The sequence below is a fragment of the Hyperolius riggenbachi genome, chromosome 7 (assembly GCF_040937935.1).
Source record: "Hyperolius riggenbachi isolate aHypRig1 chromosome 7, aHypRig1.pri, whole genome shotgun sequence".
In the NCBI taxonomy this organism is placed as follows: Eukaryota; Metazoa; Chordata; class Amphibia; order Anura; family Hyperoliidae; genus Hyperolius; species Hyperolius riggenbachi.
The window spans coordinates 234,722,949-234,744,039 of record NC_090652.1 but is presented as its reverse complement, the minus strand read 5'-3'; the positions used below and the strand labels follow the sequence as shown (position 1 = coordinate 234,744,039).

The 21,091-nt window shown below is 43.3% G+C and overlaps 1 protein-coding gene across 1 annotated transcript in view; it reads left to right on the top strand.

The window, feature by feature from the left end:
* Window positions 1-21,091, top strand: part of CPS1 (carbamoyl-phosphate synthase 1) — a 204,067-nt gene that overhangs the window by 126,036 nt on the left and 56,940 nt on the right. Inside the window, exons 23-27 of the mRNA XM_068245395.1 lie at window positions 3,594-3,659; window positions 7,164-7,227; window positions 17,161-17,342; window positions 19,164-19,358; window positions 20,237-20,304. Of these exons, the coding sequence (XP_068101496.1) occupies window positions 3,594-3,659; window positions 7,164-7,227; window positions 17,161-17,342; window positions 19,164-19,358; window positions 20,237-20,304 (575 nt within the window). The remainder of the gene's footprint in view (window positions 1-3,593; window positions 3,660-7,163; window positions 7,228-17,160; window positions 17,343-19,163; window positions 19,359-20,236; window positions 20,305-21,091) is intronic.

Sequence of the window (21,091 nt, the reverse complement as noted above, 5' to 3'; positions counted from 1 at the left end):
CTGTCATTCTGTGAAGTTGACAGAACTGCAACTGGCGCTTGGGAACGCATTTCCCCTCTTACTGCTTGCTTCATAAATATGTAACAATCTAAAAAGGAGTCTTCAGATTTGTCTTCAGAATTTTCAGTACAACAATTCGCACAAGTCTTATCCGGCATCGTCATTTTTCCACACTTCCAGTAAGCTGATTTTCCTGTCGAGTGGTTGGAGATCAGTGGAGGCGGAGTATGCCGAGTCGACCTGGATCTAGAATGACGAATCAATCTTGAGGAAGGAGATCTTCTAGAATGCCCCTTATTCAGACAATGGGCCTGATTCACCAAAGAGCGCCAACCGCCAGCACGGCCGCCCCCGCGCGAAACGACAACGTCCCCACGCGAAAACGATATCGATCCCGCGTGAAAATTCGCACCCGCGTGCGAAAACGCGCAAGCAACGCGAAACCGACCTCGCCAACAGTCAGCGCCGCTGCGAACCAAGCCCAATGACTTCTGTCATCAGAATATCTTCATGAAGAGTGTGAATGCCAACGATGTCAGGAACTTTCTTGAGAACGCCAATCTTCAGTGTTATTAGGTCAAGAGGGGCTGAAATGGAATACAATTTTGCATTTGCAACACCCAATGACCCTCCTTTTTTTTTTTTTTTTCTCTAAAACATTGCCCGAGAGTCCCCTTTCTATGGGCTTCCGTCTGGTCTTTAGAGCTGCATGCCAGATTTCCAGCAGGAATAGGCTGCAAGAGTTAAATAGTAAGAAAGTTTTTTTTGTTTGTTTGTTTGTTTTTTTTTTTTTTTTTAAATATTATTTTAAGATACTTTTAAGAAGAGTAAATTAATCCCTTGGGAGAAAATGACTTCTCACAGGAGAAATAGCAGTGTCCCTGCAACTTTCAAATAGCAACATTAGGCTAGATACTCCTTAAACCTCCAGGAGGCTGTGAGCATGCTCAGAAGCAAGCTGCCCACAACCAAGATGGTTGCAACATTACCCAAGTATGGGCAAAGAGGAAAAAGCTATTAGCCTATATAAGGAAGTGCACACTCGCGCGCGCGTGCTATACACGCCTGCATGCTCGTGAACACTCCCCACCAATCCACACTGTCCTGCCACTGCAGAAAGCAGAGAACTGGCATTTACAAAACCATGAGACTACTCAGCCAGGAGATGAGGAAGAAAGGATGGAAGGAGATAGAACCAGATAGAAAGCAGGAAAGAAAAAGGACAGACAGGCAGGTAACTAATGCAGCCATTGCACACCTGTATGCATTTAGCACAGGAACTAATGCAGCCATAGTTCATCAGTATGCATCTTGCACGCGGAGCAGTGCTTTTCAGCGCTGCTAGCTTTGGGCGCAGCCAGCGCCGCCATAGACTGTAATGGGAATCAGTCTATAGCGGCGCTCAGTGAGGAAGGTCGGCTCCGTCAGAAGACGGAGCCGAAGTTGTTTAAAAAACACAATAATTCGGCCTCCAGCAATCGCTGGAAGCCGAATTATTTCATTCCCCCACTATCCATGTCGGCCTGGAGGGGGAATAGTAATTAAAACGCCCCGGACTTGTGCAGAAGCAGGACCAGCCATTTAACAGCTGGATCCTGCGCCCAAGTCTACCAGCGCCGTATTCAAATGTACGCCTTGCACGTGAAAGTAATGCAGCCATAATCATCTGTATGCCATAGTTCATCTGTATGCATCTTGCACATGAAAGTAATGCAGCCATAGTTCATCTGTATGCATCTTGCACATGAAAGTAATGCAGCTATAGTTCATCTGTATGCATCTTGCTCATGAGAGTAATGTAGGCATAGTTGATTTGTATGCATCTTGCACATGAAAGTAATGCAGCCATAGATCATTTGTATGCATCTTGCATGAAAGTAATGCAGCCATAGTTCATTTGTATGCATCTTGCATGAAAGTAATGCAGCCATAGTTCATTTGTATGCATCTTGCACATGAAAGTAATGCAGCCATAGTTAATTTGTATGCATTTTGCACATGAAAGTAATGCAGCCATAGTTCATTTGTATGCATCTTGCACATGAAAGTAATGCAGCCATAGTTCATTTGTATGCATTTAGTACATGCAAGTACTGCAGCCATCGTTCATTAGTATGCATGTAGCACATAAAGGTAATACAGCCAAAGCTCATTAGTATGCATCTAGCATATGAAGGTAAAGCAGCCAGCGTTCAAGTCTATGCATCTAGCACATGAAAGTAATACAGCCATTGCTCACCTGCATGCTTCTAGCACATGAGGTAATGCATCCCGTGTTCATTTCTATGTATGCAGCCATAGTTCATTTGTATGCATCTTGCACATGAAAGTAATGCAGCCATAGTTCATTTGTATGCATTTAGTACATGCAAGTACTGCAGCCATAGTTCATTAGTATGCATGTCGCACATGAAGATAATATAGCCAAAGCTCATTAGTATGCATCTAGCATATGAAGGTTATGCAGCCAGCGTTCATTTCTATGCATCTAGCACATGAAAGTAATACAGCCATTGCTCACCTGTATGCATTTAGCACAGGATACTGATGCAGGCATTGCTCACCTGTATGCATTTAGCACAGGATACTGATGCAGGCATTGCTCATTCGTATGCATTTAGCACACATGTATATCTCCGGGACCAGAAGACCGGGCTCTCTGTGTAAGATACATTTAGTACTCATGCAGAGACTTCCCAGGGAAAGGGATAAACCCTGGGGTAGAAAGGGGACTGAAAAAGAAAGGAAGAGAAGGAAAGAAAATAGCAATAGTGTCCAAAGGGGAGGACAAAGGAAAAAGAATACTGGTGGGTGATACTCTCAACAAATTTATAGTTATGGTGTCCAATAGGGTTCAGGGGCGGGGCCACAACCCATAGTATGCTGCCATGGAAGCACCAGGGAAAAAATTAATTATACATAAAACATGTAGCAATAATAAAAATTCTGTAGTTTATGCACCCCCTCCCCAAACAAACTGCTGGCTCCATCAATCCTTCGTAGAAAAGGCAAAGCAGCAAATCCCCCTTATGACTTTTATTAAAAGATATTTGTATTTTTCCACTGAAGCGTGATTAGCTACCTCTACTTTGTCTTTCTGAAGTTCCATTCCTCAGATATTGCTTCCTCCTGCCTATAGACTTGCTTCCAGTCTACAGGCAGAAAGCAGGCATATCTCAGGAACTGCACTTCAAGTAAAGGTAAGCAGCTAATTAAGCATCAGATGGGAATATACAAATGCCTTTAATTTAAACTTTAACTGATTTACTACTCTGGCCTCACACTTCAGCTGAGAACAATCTCAGTGTAGCTCTTGGCAGTAACGTGGAAGTTAATGATCTGACAGCGTTATCACAGTGGGTGAATCTGAACACCCCACCTTTAGTGAAAACCTCTGTATCTTTCCATTTGCAGGATAAAGCATTTGTATTAAACATCTGTACTGTCCTGCGAAAGGTTTATTTGTGCCATTGCTGTCGGTACATCATCATCTGTATTTACAAGAATGCATTGAATTTCAGTGATCATACAAATTATCGTTACTTGAATAACTAAAAGCCCTTTTACTTATATGTTTTGTGCTTCCTTATCAGATTGACACTTTGGCTGCTGAATACCCAGCGATAACAAACTACCTCTACCTCACCTACAATGGGCAGGTAATGTACTCATATGCTTTAGAGTAAGTTCACACTGAATCCGTTGCACTTGCTATGTTACTCTGATAAGGTGTGTTAACTCTGATAAGGTGTGTTAACTTGAATAAGACATGATAACTCTGATAAGGCATGCTATGTGTCTTAGTGAATCAAGTCCAGTGCATGATGCCATTCATTTGTAACGTGTGCATTGTCCGGCAGCGCACGGCTCGACCGACATACCATAGACCTAATGTGCTGATGTGAATGGGCCCATTATAACGCACTGCAACGTGCATAGTATATAAGCGCACCCTCAGGGTTACAAGCTCAGCTTTTAAAGAACAACTGAAGTGAGAGGTAAATGGAGGCTGCCATATTTATTAACTTTTAAAGGGAACCTTAATGACGAGGAGTATGGATGTTTCCTTTAAAACAATACCAATTGCTTGGCAGTGCAGCTGATCTCCTTGGCTGCAGTAATGTCTGAATCACACACCTGAAACAAGCATGCAGCTAATCCAGTGTGATTTCAGTCAGAGCACCTGATCTGCATGCTTGTTGAGGGGCTGTGACTTAAAGTATTAGAGACACAGGATCAGCAGGAGAGTCAGGCAACTGGTATTACCGGTATTTTTTCTTTTAATTCATGCCAGTTGCCTGGCTGTCCTGCTTATCCTCTGCCTCTAATACTTTTAGCCATCGACCCTGAACAAGCATGCAGCAGATCAGATGTTTCTGACATTATTGTCAGATCTGACAAGATTAGCTGCATGCTTGTTTCTGGTGTGATTCAGACACTAGTGCATCCAAATAGACCAGCAGGGCTGCCAGGCAACTGGTATTGCTTAAAGCAGCCCTGAACTCAGAAGTCTTCTCTAAAAGATACATAACAGCATAATACCCTTTAAGCAAAAAAAACATTTCTTTGTTACAGCTAATACAAATTTTAAAATTAGTATGCAGTGTGTCTACTTCCCGATTCATGGAAGCAGACATATTGTTAACATCCAGTGCTTTCAAATAGGCTCATCTGACAACTCTGCCATAGGCAGTCATGTGACACAGTGAGAGATCAGGCTGCAATTGGTGATTATACACAAATGAGGGGGAATTAGACAGGCTAAACTCTCTAACTGCATACAGGGTGCATTTTTCTCTGTTTTCCTTTTGTCCTGCGCAAGAGTTCAGGTCCACTTTAAAAGAAAATAAATATGGCAGCCTCCATTACCTCTCACATCAGTCATCCTTTAAGGAATAAATAAACTGGGCCACTTTTCTGCCATTTCACTTATGGGTAATGATGCAAAAATAAAAATAGTATTACTTAAAAAGATTGACCAGAAATACAGTAAAATAACTCCTGCTGCTGCATTGCCGTATAATCGCTCTGCACTTTAACAGTCAGATGTTAGAGTATAATAATATGTTAAATATGTAATTTGCCCTGCATAATGTTAGAAGGCTAAACACCTGTAAGTGCTGTGGCTCATTAAAATACTCTTAACTCTTTCAAGTGGACATGTCATGTCAGTAAACATTGCTAAACTAACTAGAGGGTCAAAGCTGTATTCAATGAATTGCCCATTTCTATTCTTAACAAAAAAAGGAGTTTTACTTTAAAAAGAGACTTGAATTGGAGGATGCTACACATCCTTCTGAAAATGCCACATACCTGCTGCGTGTTGACTGTTGAGTTTTAGACGCACACTTGTAACAAGTATGCAGCCAATGGATGCTGCTGAGTGGAGTCAGCAGCACAGCTGATTTGCACAAATCAGGTAATTTTGGCACAAGAAGCGCCATGGTAGTTAGTGCATTGCCATAGGTGCCCATGTTAATAGCTGCGATTGGTAGCACCCAATGTACTGTGGTGGTGGATATTTAGCTCTTAATATGCAGCGATTGCAGTGGGGGTGTTAGGGTTAGTCATCAGTTGGGAGGAAAGTTAGGGATAGGAGTTTTGCGGTGAGGGATTGATTACGGTTAGGTATCAGTTGGGGGCTCAGTTAAGGTTATTTTTGAGTGGGGATGGGTTAGGCATCGGCTGGGGGGTTGGTTAGAGATTTTATGGCGGTGGATCAGTTAGGGTTAGGCATCGGATTAGGAGTCGGTTGGAGTTAGGCATTTTGTGGCAAGAAATTGGTTAGGGTTAGACATCAGTAGAGGAAGGGCTCATGTGAGAGTAGGTCATGGTTAGGCATAAATATTTATTGATCAGCTTTGCCAAGTTTGAACACCAACACCATCCCTTTTGGGGCTAATTGGACCATGCCTTGTAAGGGTTTTTCGCCTCCCTCCGGATCAACAGGGATATGTGAGGGAGCAGGCTGGTGTTGTACTTTGTTCTCTGGGTGAACTCGATGGACGTATGTCTTTTTTCAACCCAAATAACTATGTAACTAAAAATATATATTTTTTAATAACAATTTCACAACAAGGTTCATTGAATTTTTGATTAAAGGCCCTCTCTTTAGAGTATATTCACTAAACCCTGTTAAACTTAACATGTGCAGGCAATGGAAAATATTGCCTATATAATCTGGGTTGTGCACATTTGTTCATGGGTTACATCATTTGTGCAAATCCGGATAAACTTAACATGCACTCCCTGCACAAGTTCATTTTAGTCAATATACTCCTTATTTCTTTGCCTCAAACTCTCCATTTGGCTGTAAATAGATAATGTCACTTTGTTTCCATGACCCAAAGCCAAACTCTTCTTTGGTTGGTCAGGTGTAGCATTTGTAAGTCTTCTTCAGCCCATAGCTACGCTACGTAGCGTGGATCGGGGAGGGAGGCCCTAGAGCTGCGCAGCCGCACTCGCATCGGTGCGGACTGTGCAGCCGCGGCCTCCTCCGGCGGCCATATTTGAGGAGGAAGGAGCGCCCGACCCGGGCTGTGGGATCGGGGTCCGGCCTGGGGGAGCAAAAGCAGCGGGGACCCGGCGGAGCTGCACGGAGGGCGCGGATGGCGTCCTCCGTGCGTTACAAATTCATACAGGTAAAGACATTTTTTTCCTGTTTTGGGCTCGTAAGTCCTTTAAGGTTCCCAGCTTGGTTTCTAATGCTAGATATTGCCCACCCAGTATTTCACAACATTAATATGGAGAGCCAGTTACTGAGGCAGATTGAGCAGAACTTCCATGGAAAGGGCTTTGGATGTCCTTATATTCCAGGGCTGTGGAACACTTTTTGAATTGTCCTGTTATATAATGTGCAAAATAATTCAAGAGGAGTCTCAATCAACGTTCACAGCACACTAGTCCAAAGACTTTTATGATATTGGTCAGACTTTCCCTAATCTTCAGAATACTTTCTGTATCAAAAGCCATTCGTCATATTCAGTTCAAGGAAATTGTCACGGTGAAGGGCAGCCATTGTAATTTTGGGCAGTAGATTTACAAATGGAATGGAATCATAAGTTTTCATGACACTCAGAAATACACTGAGCACCATCCTGTAATGCTGTTTATGATCCATTTCTCTTCACAATGGTTAATACGTCTTCTCATTCCTCTTCCAGGAGCATGATATAAAGTTTGATGACCACGGAATGATGGTTCTAGGCTGTGGCCCGTATCATATAGGTATAACCTGCTATCCTCCTATTTTATATACTTAACAGTACGACAGGAGAAAGTTCATAAAACAAAGATAATGTCTGACGTGTTAAGTAACTTTAGTGGCAGATGAAAAGCTTAGAAAGGAATTTCATTTTACTTGCTAAAACAGATCTCCAGAGATGCATACAAATTGTTAAATGCCTACGTATCAGTAGCTTACGCCTTCAAATTTATAATAATGATAGAAAGTACCTTACAATTATTTTTGTAGCGTCTATCACTTGATTCAGATGTCTAAGTGCTATTTACATAAGCAGAAATCATTTCGTTAAACTGGGAAAATTATAAAGAAAAAGAGACACTGGATTGTATGGTGGAACTAGTTTTAAGATATGATCACAATGTTCAGTTGTTAATAGTACTAGGCAACCACTGCAAGAGTTTTGTGGGAGGAGATCCGTCAGACCAACCCTCTACTAGTTAGTGACAGGTTGGTCATTCTCTTGTTCATACCCTCGGGTTTCAAAGTGGGTAAACAAGTAACAACCATGCTTAGAGTACATGGTTATGGGGACTAGCTATAGGCACACTACTTTTTAATAGTATCTCCAGGGCCGGATTTACCATAAGGCACTGTAGGCTTGTGACTACAGGAGCCTGATGATAGGAAGGTGGCTCACTCCCCTCCCGGAGGGCTTCCCTCCCTTCTTCCCTTTGCAGAGTCCTGAGCTGAGTGTAAATAAGAGGTTACTAACCTGAATCTTGACATTCCACTGATAAGATCTCCCTTCAGTTTTGGGCACCTCTAGTTACTCAGTGCTGAGGGTACCTCTGGCTACCTAATGCCAAGGGGCACCTGTAGCTACCTATGATGATGGGCAAGGGAAGTAGGGGAGAAGTAGGGAAGAAGTGAAAGGTAGGGCAGCCAGCACACTTGGGTGCAGTTTGGAGGGGTTTGTAGGTTCATGGAGGGCAAAGTCTAGGGTGCCAGGACATCTGTGTATAAGAATCCCAGAAAGTATAGACTAACAGCACAAAAGGTCAGCAAGACACGGCACTTTCAGTATCTACAATTCAGTGACAAGGTAATAAGTAACCCTAACCTTTTGATAAGTGATCAGAAGGAATACGGTGCATAGAAGTGCTTGTTTGCATGTTTTACAATGTGTAGTTCTAAACTGTAGCTGCTCCAATATTAGTTTCCATTGAGCTGAGAAGAAGAATAGCTTCCCGACAGGCAACGTTCTGCTACCTCTTGAAACCATTCCTAGTTATGTTCGGCCTCGTTCACATTGTCACACGCAGATGAACGTGCAATCAGATCGCAAAGCGTACGATTGCACGTCCTCTGCGTTTCCATGCATCGTGTGGCTGATCCCATTCACTGTAGTGAATGGGTCAGCTGTGCATTTTGCTAAAAACTCACAGCACTGGTATGAAACGCATGCCGTGTGAACATCAGACTATGCACATCTGATGTATGGGCGTTTCTGCCTCCTGCAGTTGCCAAAATACGGACGCAATGCGTGTAATGTGAACGAGGCCGAATAGCAAAGTTCCTCATGCATACAGAGATATCAGGTGACTTCTCAGGAGTCACTATAGAAATACAATGCCTCTAAAACTCCCAGTGCCATATGCAATTTACTTTTTTTACCTGAGTTTTCTCCTCGGAGGTATTTTTTCATCGTCAATTTAAAATAACTTTTCAGAACTTTGCAATGGAAAAAATACCAAACAGTAGGTGGAAAAGTTCTATTGAAATTATTTTGATTATTTGTTTTTTTGCTAGTGGTTTAAAAGGCATTTTTGACAATTTTTGAAATATCATCTAGGAGAAAACTCAGGAGAAAAAGTTAACTGAACATGGCCCCCAATGTTTTTGGCAGCTGCTATGGGGCACAGCTGGTTATGGTGGGATTCCTGGAGGCTGCATGACATTCTGGGCCAGATTTCTAGGAAGGCCACAGAAGCCCATGTCTTAGGCAGTTGCAGCCCACGCGGGCAGCTGGACATGGGAGAGGGGCCGCTGGACATGGGAGAGCTGCTGCATATGGAGGAGGAGGCTGCAAATTGAAAAGAGAGGCTGCAAATGGTCAAAAAACACATAGGAGAGTGTTGTTGCTGTCCAAGAGTTCTGCACATGAAAGAGGAAGGCTGCTGAACATGGATGTCACATATGGAAGGGAGCTGCACATGGGGTTGGGGGGGGGGGGCTGCTGCACATGGAATGGGAGCAACTGGAAAGTTGGCCTTTGGGCACTAAGAGTATAAATCCGTCCTTGATCAGATTAAAGGAGGGGACCCCAAATGTGGTGTTGAAAGCAGGTAAGATTCCCATTACTATGGGCAATGTTAGCTTAGACAATTACTATATACTAGCCAACCCGCGTCGTAGCATACGCCGCATCTATCTAATAGAGTACGTGCCTCAACCTTGAAGCAAGAAGAAATAGGCTTTCCATGAGAAAATGTATGCGTGCTCAAACACCAAGTTTAACCCTAGCAAGTCTGGCTTTGCAAATCCGGCCTAATTGGCTATTCATGAGGCAATGCTCATGCAAATATGCATTTGCTTTCGCATGCCAAACTATGCAGGGTCAAAAAACCAATACTGCAAAGTGCTCTCTCGCTGCCTGGGAACCACAGCGGCACCCCGGAGTGGGAGGCTGGGTGGCGCAGCCGCCCCCTCCCCCCCCCCCCCCCCCACAAGCGTGGCCAGCGCTGGGGAGAGCCGTCCGCACCCACCTCCTAATATTAAAAACAGCCACTTACCTTAACCTCCATCGGGTTCTGCTACATGCGCATTATTTTTCTCATGGAAAGCATTTTGTGCAGTTTGTATCCTTTGGAGGCAGGTGGTGGATGGCTTGCTCCGGTGGTGTGAATCCTGGAGTGAGTGCGCCTGTCCTCCCCCTCCCTCTGGAGTGCTGTATGTGAGCCAGCCCTGAGCTCTAAAGCTCGGGGTGACCCATGCTTCTCTCCTTTCTCATGTGGTGCCCCCAAATTAATGCGCATGTAGCAGAACGCAATGGACGTTAAGGTAAGTGCCTGTTTTTAATATTGGGAGGTGGGTGCAGACGGCTCTCCCCGGTGCTGGCCACACTTGGGGGGGGGGTCGTCCACGCCACCCAGCCTCCCCCTCCGGGGTGCCGCTGTGGTTTCCAGGCAGTGAGAGAGCCTGGGACCCTGCGGTCCCCCCAGTTGTATAAAAAGGGGGCATTGGGAATCCTCCCCGTGGCGCTCCTGGAGGCCTGGAGCACACCAAAAACTGCTAGCAGATCCGCAAAATGCTAGCAGATTTTGAAACGCTTTTTCTTATTTTTCTGTAGCATTTCACCTAGCATTTTGCGGTTTTGTAAAGCGTTTTTGGTGTAGTAGATTTCATATATTGTTACAGTAAAGCTGTTACTGAACAGCTTCTGTAACAAAAACGCCTGCAAAACCGCTCTGAACTGCCGTTTTTCAGAGCGGTTTGCGTTTTTCCTATAGTTTACATTGGAGGCAGAAACGCCTCCGCAATCCAAAAAATGCCTCACCTCGGGAGTATGTGTTTCAGCAAAACGCCTCCCGCTCTGGTGTGCACCAGCCCATTGAAATACATTACCCAAGCGTATCCGCAGCCGCAAGTGGATCGCAAAACGCTGCCGAACCGCTCTGGTGTGCACTAAGCCGGATATAGAGTTGAGCTGAAATTTTCGTAATTTCGCATTACTATAATTACGCATGCGAAATTTGCGATTACGATGCGAAATTAGCGTAGCGAAATTGCCATTAAAATCGTAATTGAAAATACCGTAAGCGTAATTTTCAACGCGAAATTTCGCGTTTCGTTCATGCCATAATTTCGCATTAAACGCTACCGTAATTTCGCGTTAAACCGTAACGCTCCGTATAATATAAAAAAGTCGCTGACTTTAAGGGTTAATAGCAAAGCCCCCTTAAATGCTAAGAGCCTCAAATTTGGAGAATATATTAAGGAGATCAGGAGGAATAAGAGGAAAATTTTTTTTTTCAAAAAGACCTTATAGTTTTTGAGAAAATCGATGTTAAAGTTTCAAAGTAAAAATGTATACATTTAAAAACCCGCCGACTTTAACGGTTAATAGCAAAGCCTGCTTGAAGTTTAGGAACACCAAATTCCTAGGGTATATTAAGGGGATCAGTGGGAATAAGAGGAAAAAATTTTTTTTCAAAAAGACCTTATAGTTTTTGAGAAAATCGATTTTTAAGTTTCAAGGGCGAAAATGTCTTTTAAATGCGGAAAATGTCAGTTTTTTTTGCACAGGTAACAATAGTGTATTATTTTCATAGATTCCCCCAAGTGGGAAGAGTTTTACTTACTTCGTTCTGAGTGTGGGAAATATAAAAAAAAAACGACGTGGGGTCCCCCCTCCCAGACCTCTTTAACCCCTTGTCCCCCATGCAGACTGGGATAGCCAGAATGCGGAGCACCGGCCGCGTGGGGCTCCGCACCCTGACTATACCAGCCCGCATGGTCCATGGATTGGGGGGTCTCGGAAGGGGAGGGGCAGCCAAGCTTTCCCCTCCCCCTCCGAGCCCTTGTCCAATCCAAGGACAAGGGGCTCTTCTCCACCTCCGATGGGCGGTGGAGGTGGAGGCCGCGATTTCCTGGGTGGGGGGTTCATGGTGGAATCTGGGAGTCCCCTTTAAAAAGGGGTCCCCCAGATGCCCACCCCCCCTCCCAGGAGAAATGAGTATAGAGGTACTTGTACCCCTTACCCATTTCCTTTAAGAGTTAAAAGTAAATAAACACACAAACACATAGAAAAAGTATTTTAATTGAACAAAAAACATAACCACGAAAAAAGTCCTTTAATATTCTTAATTAACCATTAATACTTACCTGTCCCTTTAAATAAATGATCCCACGCAATATCCTCGGAAATGTTCTATCAGTTACAATGTAACAAAGTTATTACAATGTAACAACTTTGTTACATTGTAACTACGCCGCACCCGACGTCACTCACCGCCGCCGCCGCCGCCGCGTCTGCGCTGCAGGACCCGACAGAGCTCTGAGCTATAGCTCAGAGCTCTCGAAAGCATCTTTGTATTTGGGCTCCAAGGAGCCCCATTGGTCCTTAGCAGACCAATGGGGTTCCTTCTGATTTGAAGGAACCCCATTGGTCTGCTAAGGACCAATGGGGCTCCTTGGAGCCCAAATACAAAGATGCTTTAGAGAGCTCTGAGCTATATAGCTCAGAGCTCTGTCGGGTCCGTGCAGGACGCTAAGTCCCCGCCGGCTCCGCTGCCCTCCCCGCCTCTCCCACATGTCACCCACATGTCACCCACATGTGGGTGACATGTGGGTGACAGATGTGGGCGGGGTGGACAGCGGGAGCTGCGGGGACTTAGCGTCCTGCACGGACGCGTATGCGGCGGCTGAGCGGCGAGTGGCGTCGGGTGCGGCGTAGTTACAATGTAACAAAGTTGTTACATTGTAATAACTTTGTTACATTGTAACTGATAGAACATTTCTGAGGATATTGCGAGGGATCATTTATTTAAAGGGACAGGTAAGTATTAATGGTTAATTAAGAATATTAAAGGACTTTTTTCGTGGTTATGTTTTTTGTTCAATTAAAATACTTTTTCTAAGTGTCTGTGTGTTTATTTACTTTAACTCTTAAAGGAAATGGGTATGGGGTACAAGTACCTCTATACTCATTTCTCCTGGGAGGGGGGGTGGGCATCTGGGGGACCCCTTTTTAAAGGGGACTCCCAGATTCCACCATGAACCTCCCCCCAGGAAATCGCGGCCTCCACCTCCACCGCCCATCGGAGGTGGAGAAGAGCCCCTTGTCCTTGGATTGGACAAGGGCTCGGAGGGGGAGGGGAAAGCTTGGCTGCCCCTCCCCTTCCGAGACCCCCCAATCCATGGACCATGCGGGCTGGTATAGTCAGGGTGCGGAGCCCCACGCGGCCGGTGCTCCGCATTCTGGCTATCCCAGCCTGCATGGGGGACAAGGGGTTAAAGAGGTCTGGGAGGGGGGACCCCACGTCGTTTTTTTTTTATATTTCCCACACTCAGAACGAAGTAAGTAAAACTCTTCCCACTTGGGGGAATCTATGAAAATAATACACTATTGTTACCTGTGCAAAAAAAACTGACATTTTCCGCATTTAAAAGACATTTTCGCCCTTGAAACTTAAAAATCGATTTTCTCAAAAACTATAAGGTCTTTTTGCAAAAATTTTTTTTCCTCTTATTCCTCCTGATCTCCTTAATATATCCTCCAAATTTGAGGCTCTTAGCATTTAAGGGGGCTTTGCTATTAACCCTTAAAGTCGGCGGCTTTTTTATATTATACGGAGCGTTACGGTTTAACGCGAAATTACGGTAGCGTTTAATGCGAAATTACGGCATGATACGACTGTAATGCGAAAATTACGCGAAAATTACGCTTACGCAAAATTTCGCGAAATCCTTCTTCATTACGATTATGTACTTACGGCCATAATCGTAATTACACTAATTACGCGAAATTTCGCAAAATCGTAATTAGGTCATTACGCTCATCTCTAGCCGGATAGTGCTAATGTAGCATGTAGCAGGGTGACTGCTTTGTGGTATTGGTTTGTGCATGCATTTGCATGAGCATTGCCTCATGAATAGCCAATTAGGCCAGATTTGCAATGTCAGACTTGCTAGGGTAAGGCCTCTTTTCCATGGACTGTGAATAGGCAGTGAAATGGCTCTCAAACTCTCACAACTGCTCACTGCTGCCTGGTAACTGCTCACTGCTGCCTGGTAACTGCTCGCTGCTGCCTGGTAACTGCTCGCTGCTGCCTGGTAACTGCTTGCTGCTGCCTGGTAACTGCTTGCTGCTGCCTGGTAACTGCTCACTGATGCCTGGTAACTGCTTGTTGCTGCCTGGTATCTGCTCACTGCTGCCTGGTATCTGCTCACTGCTGCCTGGTATCTGCTCACTGCTGCCTGGTATCTGCTCACTGCTGCCTGGTAACTGCTTGCTGCTGCCTGGTAACTGCTTGCTGCTGCCTGGTAACTGCTTGTTGCTGCCTGGTATCTGCTCGCTGCTGCCTGGTAACTGCTTGCTGCTGCCTGGTAACTGCTTGCTGCTGCCTGGTAACTGCTTGCTGCTGCCTGGTAACTGCTTGCTGCTGCCTGGTAACTGCTTGCTGCTGCCTGGTAACTGCTTGTTGCTGCCTGGTATCTGCTCACTGCTGCCTGGTAACTGCTCGCTGCTGCCTGGTAACTGCTTGCTGCTGCCTGGTATCTGCTCACTGCTGACTGATAACTGCTTGCTGCTGCCTGGTAACTGCTCACTGCTTCCTGGTAACTGCTTGCTGAGCACACAGCTCAACAGTCCGTGGAAAAGAGGCCCTAAACTTGGTGTTGGAGCACGCATAAATTTTCTCATGCAAAGTACTTCTTCTTCTTGTTTGAAGGTTGAGGCACTTAGTCTATTATATATATAGATGCTTCTTATCAGTACAAAAAACAAATGGGAGAATAACAGATATGTGATGTTATTATAGTGCCTGCCCTGAAATGTATATAACCTGTTAGAAACACATTATGCAGCCACACTGTACACATCGAACTTCTATTACTACTTACATTTTTGCAATTAGCCAACATCTTCGTATTTATGTAAGGAAAAGCAAATGAATACTAAAATTACATTAAATGACACTTCAATTTTATGTGATTTCACAGCATTAACACTGAAAACTGGAACAGATTTATGAGCAAATAGTTTAGAAAAGTGTGATGTAGCCTATAAAAAAACTGATTGTGCTGCTTCAAAATGTTGCTTGACAACATGCTAAAGCTTCTGTAAGTTGCTAGGTAACATCCCCTCCCTCAAGTACACTTTGTGTATGTTGCTAGGTAACATCACACCATGGTGGTATTCTCCTATAAGAAAACTTTGAGCCTTTATGAATGGAACAAAGTTTTCTATCAGAAGTGCCGCAATGTGCAGCGATTGGAGTTATAAGAGCATGAATATAATTACCACGTAAAATACTTGCCATACTGCAGCACTTCTCCTGATATTGTTAGCACTTGTAAATATAATTGTCTGAGTTTGTAGAACCTTTAATGAGACACATTTCAACACTGCTGAGAAGCTGTTATGAAATGACATCTGGACAACTACACAGTGTTTCCCTCTATGACAGACAGTTGGTGCAGCCATTTGTTCGGAATAACACTTTCTGATCAGATGCCTTCAATGCCTCTATTTGATAGGAAACAAATGTTCAATCCATAACGACAATTATACCCAGTCCAGCTTCAGCTTAATTTGTTACCGCTTTATTATAAAAACAAGTATGCCTGTTGAATAATATTCACGCTGTTCTGCATTCGTAAAAGTCTAAGCTCACCCAAATCTGCTATTGCATGATAATAGACCATATGGCTTTTAGGGACTTTAGTGGCCTAAATGTTGCCTCTGAGCCCCCAGGTTTGCCAACCTGCCACAAACATGCTGTGATCAGAGGCACATGTATTTTACATCTTAACTGCGTTTCTGAAGCAGTTCAGAGGAATAGTAAATACTTCAAACAAGAGAGAAATTCCTTAGCTGACAGTAAACACAGACTGGCAGAGGCAAAGGGTTTCTTTAGGTATTTTGGACTATTCTCCACCATCATCAAGATCATCCAGTTATATAGAAACAAAGTATCCAAGCACCAGTCAAAGATTAAGCCTTAAAACACCTGTTTATTTTGTTTCCTTTGTATAGATTGGCAAAAACACAAAAGCGAAGTATGCATTACAGCCTGACAGCCGTTTTGCAGGTTCCCCTGATTTGTTTTGGCCACAAAGTGGGGGAACCCGAGGAACAGCTGTCAGGCCATACTGTGTACTCTGTCTTTGTGTGCATGTCGATCTACGCTAAGGATGTTAAATAGGTGCCAACCTAACCTTTGATCTATGATGATACTGATCAAGGGGTACTTAAGGACAGCCCAGTCTTGGCACTCCACCTTTTTCCTTCTCTGCATGGGTGCTGATTTCACAAAGTTATCAAAGGATGTTAAATAAACAGGCGTTTTAAGGATACATCTTGGGTGGGTGCCCAGATCCCATATCTCAATAAGGTAATTGAAAATTATGTACTGTCAGAATTTTAAATGTGATTATGTGACTGTATTATAATGTGTATTCAGTAAATTGTGGCATGACCAACAGAAACATCACTCACTGGGGAGTGAGAATGCTGCATAGCTAAACAGCCTAGGCTAAGCATCACTGGGAGGGTGGGTTTACATACTAGTATACAGCAATATAGAGATAGAGAAATGTTTCTGATGCTGAAACTAGGAAAATTACTGTAAAAGTGAACTGAATCATGTACTGCATTCTACTATATGTCACTTTAGTGCCTCTTTGACCGTTTTGCAGCTAATTTATTTAGAGGCTCACAAGTGTTCCAGGCCAATTTATTTAGCACATTTTTTATTTCTTATTTTTTACATTTCCCTGCTTTTAATTAGTACTGCTGTAATGTGTATTTATGGCCACTTGTGAATAGGGGGCAGTGTGAGTCCTTAACAGAGGATTTCTGTTTTCAGGTTCTATATTTTCTGTTAGTGGAGAGAGACCAAAGCATTCCAAGAATTTACAGCACAACTAGTTCTGTTGACTAAGGTCAAAAGCAGTGCACTTCTCTTAAACGAGATAACTATATTGTTAAGTTAAGTTGCTAATGGATTAAACAACTATACATTACCAGGAATATGTGACTGCTCAGCTGGCATGCTTATATATGAGTGGTGTTGCTAACTATGTCCATCAGTGGTACACTATTATAGATGTTTCTGATCATCCCAAAGATCTTTTACTGCATGAGAATATCTTGTTTGGATTGCGTTTTTGATGAAGTGGCAGTAATGTGCCCAACATTTCTCCCCCTATTTGCACTAAGCTTCCACCTTCCATCTGTATTACTATTGCAGGAAGCAGTGTTGAGTTTGATTGGTGTGCCGTTTCCAGCATCCGCACACTGCGTCAGCTTGGCAAGAGGACTGTGGTGGTGAACTGCAACCCGGAGACTGTCAGCACTGACTTTGATGAGTGTGACAAGCTATACTTTGAAGAGTTGTCACAAGAAAGAATACTGGATGTGTTCCAACAGGAGGTGAGTGACATATCCTGAAATACTGAAGCTCCATTATAAAACAGAAGCCCGTAGCTTCAATTGTACTTTATGTAAATGCAGTTGAAAGCAGAACTTAAGCTTGAAGGCTAAAAAAATCGCCATATTATTTATACCAATTCCTATTTGGCTCAATTTGTATTTAACATCTTAAAAATTTGCTAATCATAACTCTTTAATAAAAACTGTAATAGTAAACTTGTTGTGCTTCACTTGTCGAAATGACTGTCAGTGAGCAGGCTTTTACCTTACCAACGGCCGGGCCGAGGCAGAGGCGAGAGAGGCTCCAGCCATCATTCCCCTATTGTGTTTGAAGCAGAGAGAAATAAGAAAAGGGGATACATGGCAGTGACTGCAAGCCAGATAACTAGTGATTAAGATGTTGGGGGTCCTGGGGTGCCTCTTAGTCTAATAGCAATCAGTGTGTGATGGCTGGGGTGGGAGGGATGGAGGGACGCACTTTGGTGTCTCATCCTTGGGGAGTACTTTATTCTTTTTTCTTATGCTAGCAAGTGCTGCCATTGGCCAAATGTTACACAACATAAATGGAAAATAAAAAGAATTTGGTAAAAGAGTTCATATTACATTTAATTTGAGCAAATCTTGCATATCAGAATGGTATGCAGTTCTGGACCTCTCTATTTTTCTTTATCCGAAAATAAATTGTTATTTCTTTCTTTAATTTGTGTGGCTAAAACTATGTACAGCGTTCCTGTGTGGAGGCAAACAGCACATACAGTAAATAGTACTATGGAGAGAAGAGTGAGAACAGGAAGTTTCCCCCCACAGGAAAATACAGTGCCTATGGATAACTGCTTTTCCCACCAGCAGAGTTGGGTGTGTAGCAGAAGGACTTTACACGCATCACACTGTTACCCCAATCAATCATATCAAGCAATCTAATATTTGTATGAAGTTTAAAGGAAAGCCAAACTGAGAGGGATATGGAGACTGCCATATTTATTTCCTTTTAAATGATTTCAGTTGCCTGGCAGTCCTGTCGATCTTCTGACATCAGTAGTGTCCAAGTCACAACCCTGAAAAAAACATGTGGCTAATCCATTCAGACTATGAGTCTGATCTGCATGCTTGTTCAGTTTCTATGCTAGATTAACTACCTGATAGGCTGTGTTATTTAAGCCCTGTACACAAGACCTCAGGACCCAAACCCCTGGGCAACATTGCAGTGCAGAGGCTGTATAAATGGGTCACTAGCCTGTAGACTAGCGACATGTTCTGTTGCTATGCGGGTGGGCAGAGGGCTTTCAGAGCAGTGCGCGAGTGACGTCATGCAACAGGTGTGGGGAGTGGGGAGAGCAATTCTCTTGACCAGTGCTCAGCTGAGCCGATACATCATGCTGATTGCTGGCAGAGGCACTAAGTGGAATTGGGGGCCTCTGTACTTACACTGGATTCTCTGCAGATGCGGTTGATAGCTGTCTCGGACGAGTTTCATCTAATCTAAAAGGCTTTACACATTATATATAATGGACCTATTCTCTTCCACTTAACTCTTCACTTATAGATGGCTACCAGATTTGACCATCAGATAGATCCCTGTCAGAATAAATCTGATCTGTGGGGAATCTTTTACTTCCACACACTAGGCACAGATTTTTGAGAGGTCAGCATGAAATTTTAATTTCGGACAAAAATGTAACAGGCAATTGACCGATCAAGCCGCCCACAGCATCAATTTATAGCAGATGCAATCACAATGATCGCATTGGCCAGATATTGATGGCAAACATTGATAATTACTATAATGTATTGTATTTGATGATTTCTTTCTTCTTTTGCCAGCAATGCGATGGATGCATCATCTCTGTTGGAGGTCAGATCCCCAACAACATGGCTGTGCCACTCTACAAAAATGGAGTGAAGATTCTGGGCACCAGCCCACTGCAGATTGACAGGGCAGAAGATCGCTCCATATTCTCAGCTGTCCTAGATGAACTTCAGATTGCCCAGGCTCCATGGAAAGCTGTTAATTCTCTGGTAAGAAGCATTATGCAATCATGACATTTTATACTTACTACTTAAAGCGGAATGAAACCCAGCATTTCTTTTTTGCTCTAAAAAATTATTTACAGCATATTATATACAACCAGCATTTTTTTTTTACTAGAACAGCATTCAATTAGTGAAACACAGGGCTTGAAAGTTCAGTGCAAAGAAAGCTGGACGCATTCGAAGTAGATATAATGGCCTCAATTCACTAAGCTTTTCTCCTGTCTTTAATAACGTTTCTAGAGTGGTCACCATGGTGATAAGGCATGTAGTATTCAGGAAACATTTTACCTCCAGGCAAACCTAAAGTTAACTCTTCTGCCTTAAAGTTAACTCTTCAATCCTTAAAATTACTCCACAGTTAAAGACAGGCTGTTTATTAACTGTGTGTGAAAATAACTACAGAGGAGGTAACTTAAGGAATGAAGAGATAAGATAACTCTCTCACTGTGTGGAGGTAAGTTTTCTCTTGCCTTATTATCTCCAGCATGATCTTAGTGAATTGAGGCCAATGTTTTCTTGTGTTTACTTAATTGTATCAAGTGAGGAATGTGAGTCTGTGACACATTCTCTGACTGTGCAGAAGCTCTTGGACACAGACAGACGCTCAAAGCATTTCTGCCTTCAATACACGTTGTGAATACAATGCAAAGGCAGCTCTCAAAGAAAAAAACTGTACTTTTGGGAACTTGTAATTTCTAAATTAATAATAATACGTATGCACAAATGCAAATATGATAACCGTATGGCATATAAAAAGTAGGAAAACAGGTTTTTATTGAATATTATTTCAGGGTTTTATACCGCTGTAATACTGAGCTATGTTTGCCTCATCCTCAGTCAATGGTCTCTTGTCCTTTCTACAGGATGATGCCCTGCAGTTTACAAAGACAGTTGGCTACCCATGCTTGCTCCGCCCCTCTTATGTTCTCAGGTAATCTATAAATAACCAATGCAGTATGTTTCTGTTGTTGTAATCATGCCCCTCTTTTAACAGGGCCTATTGTGGGCCATTATAGGGGAAGTGTCAATTTTTTTTTTATAAAATGCCATAGACTTAAATTGGTGCTGCAGAATTTTTTGGCAATGTAAGACTATTGAATATTATTTTTCCATTTACAATTTGCAAATCAGCCAACAGGCCAATGGCTAATAGGAAAAATGCTTCAGAACCAATAGTCATTCTCACCAAGACCGGTTATAGACTTTCTGCTGCCTGAAGCAAACGTGTGTGTATATATACACTCATCACATATACCTCATATCATATATACCCTTATAAACCCCATCACTGGGGAGAGAACCAGACTGGCCAATCACAGCTGTCCACTGCTTCTTTTGCTAACTGGTGCCGATGGTCTCACGGTTGGGATCATAGCAGCGTCAATGGGACAATCATTGCACTCAATCAGTAGCAGTAACCTATAAAATGTGACTGCTACTGATTGAGTGCAGTGATTGGCCCAATGATGGTGCAGTGGTCCTTTGATTGGCTGGACTGATGCCAGCAACCCCGCCTGATTAGTTGTGTGCCAAAGCTTCCAGTATGACTGGCCATGATGATCTCTCGCCAGTGATGGGGTTTTACCATAGCATGCCTTGATAAGGGGCATATATTGACACCTCACCTGCTTATGATGCCATAGGGAAGGGTGCTACCAGTCAAATGAGGGTGGGGATTCAGGTATGCATGGATGAGGATGGTAGTGTTTGCGTCAGGA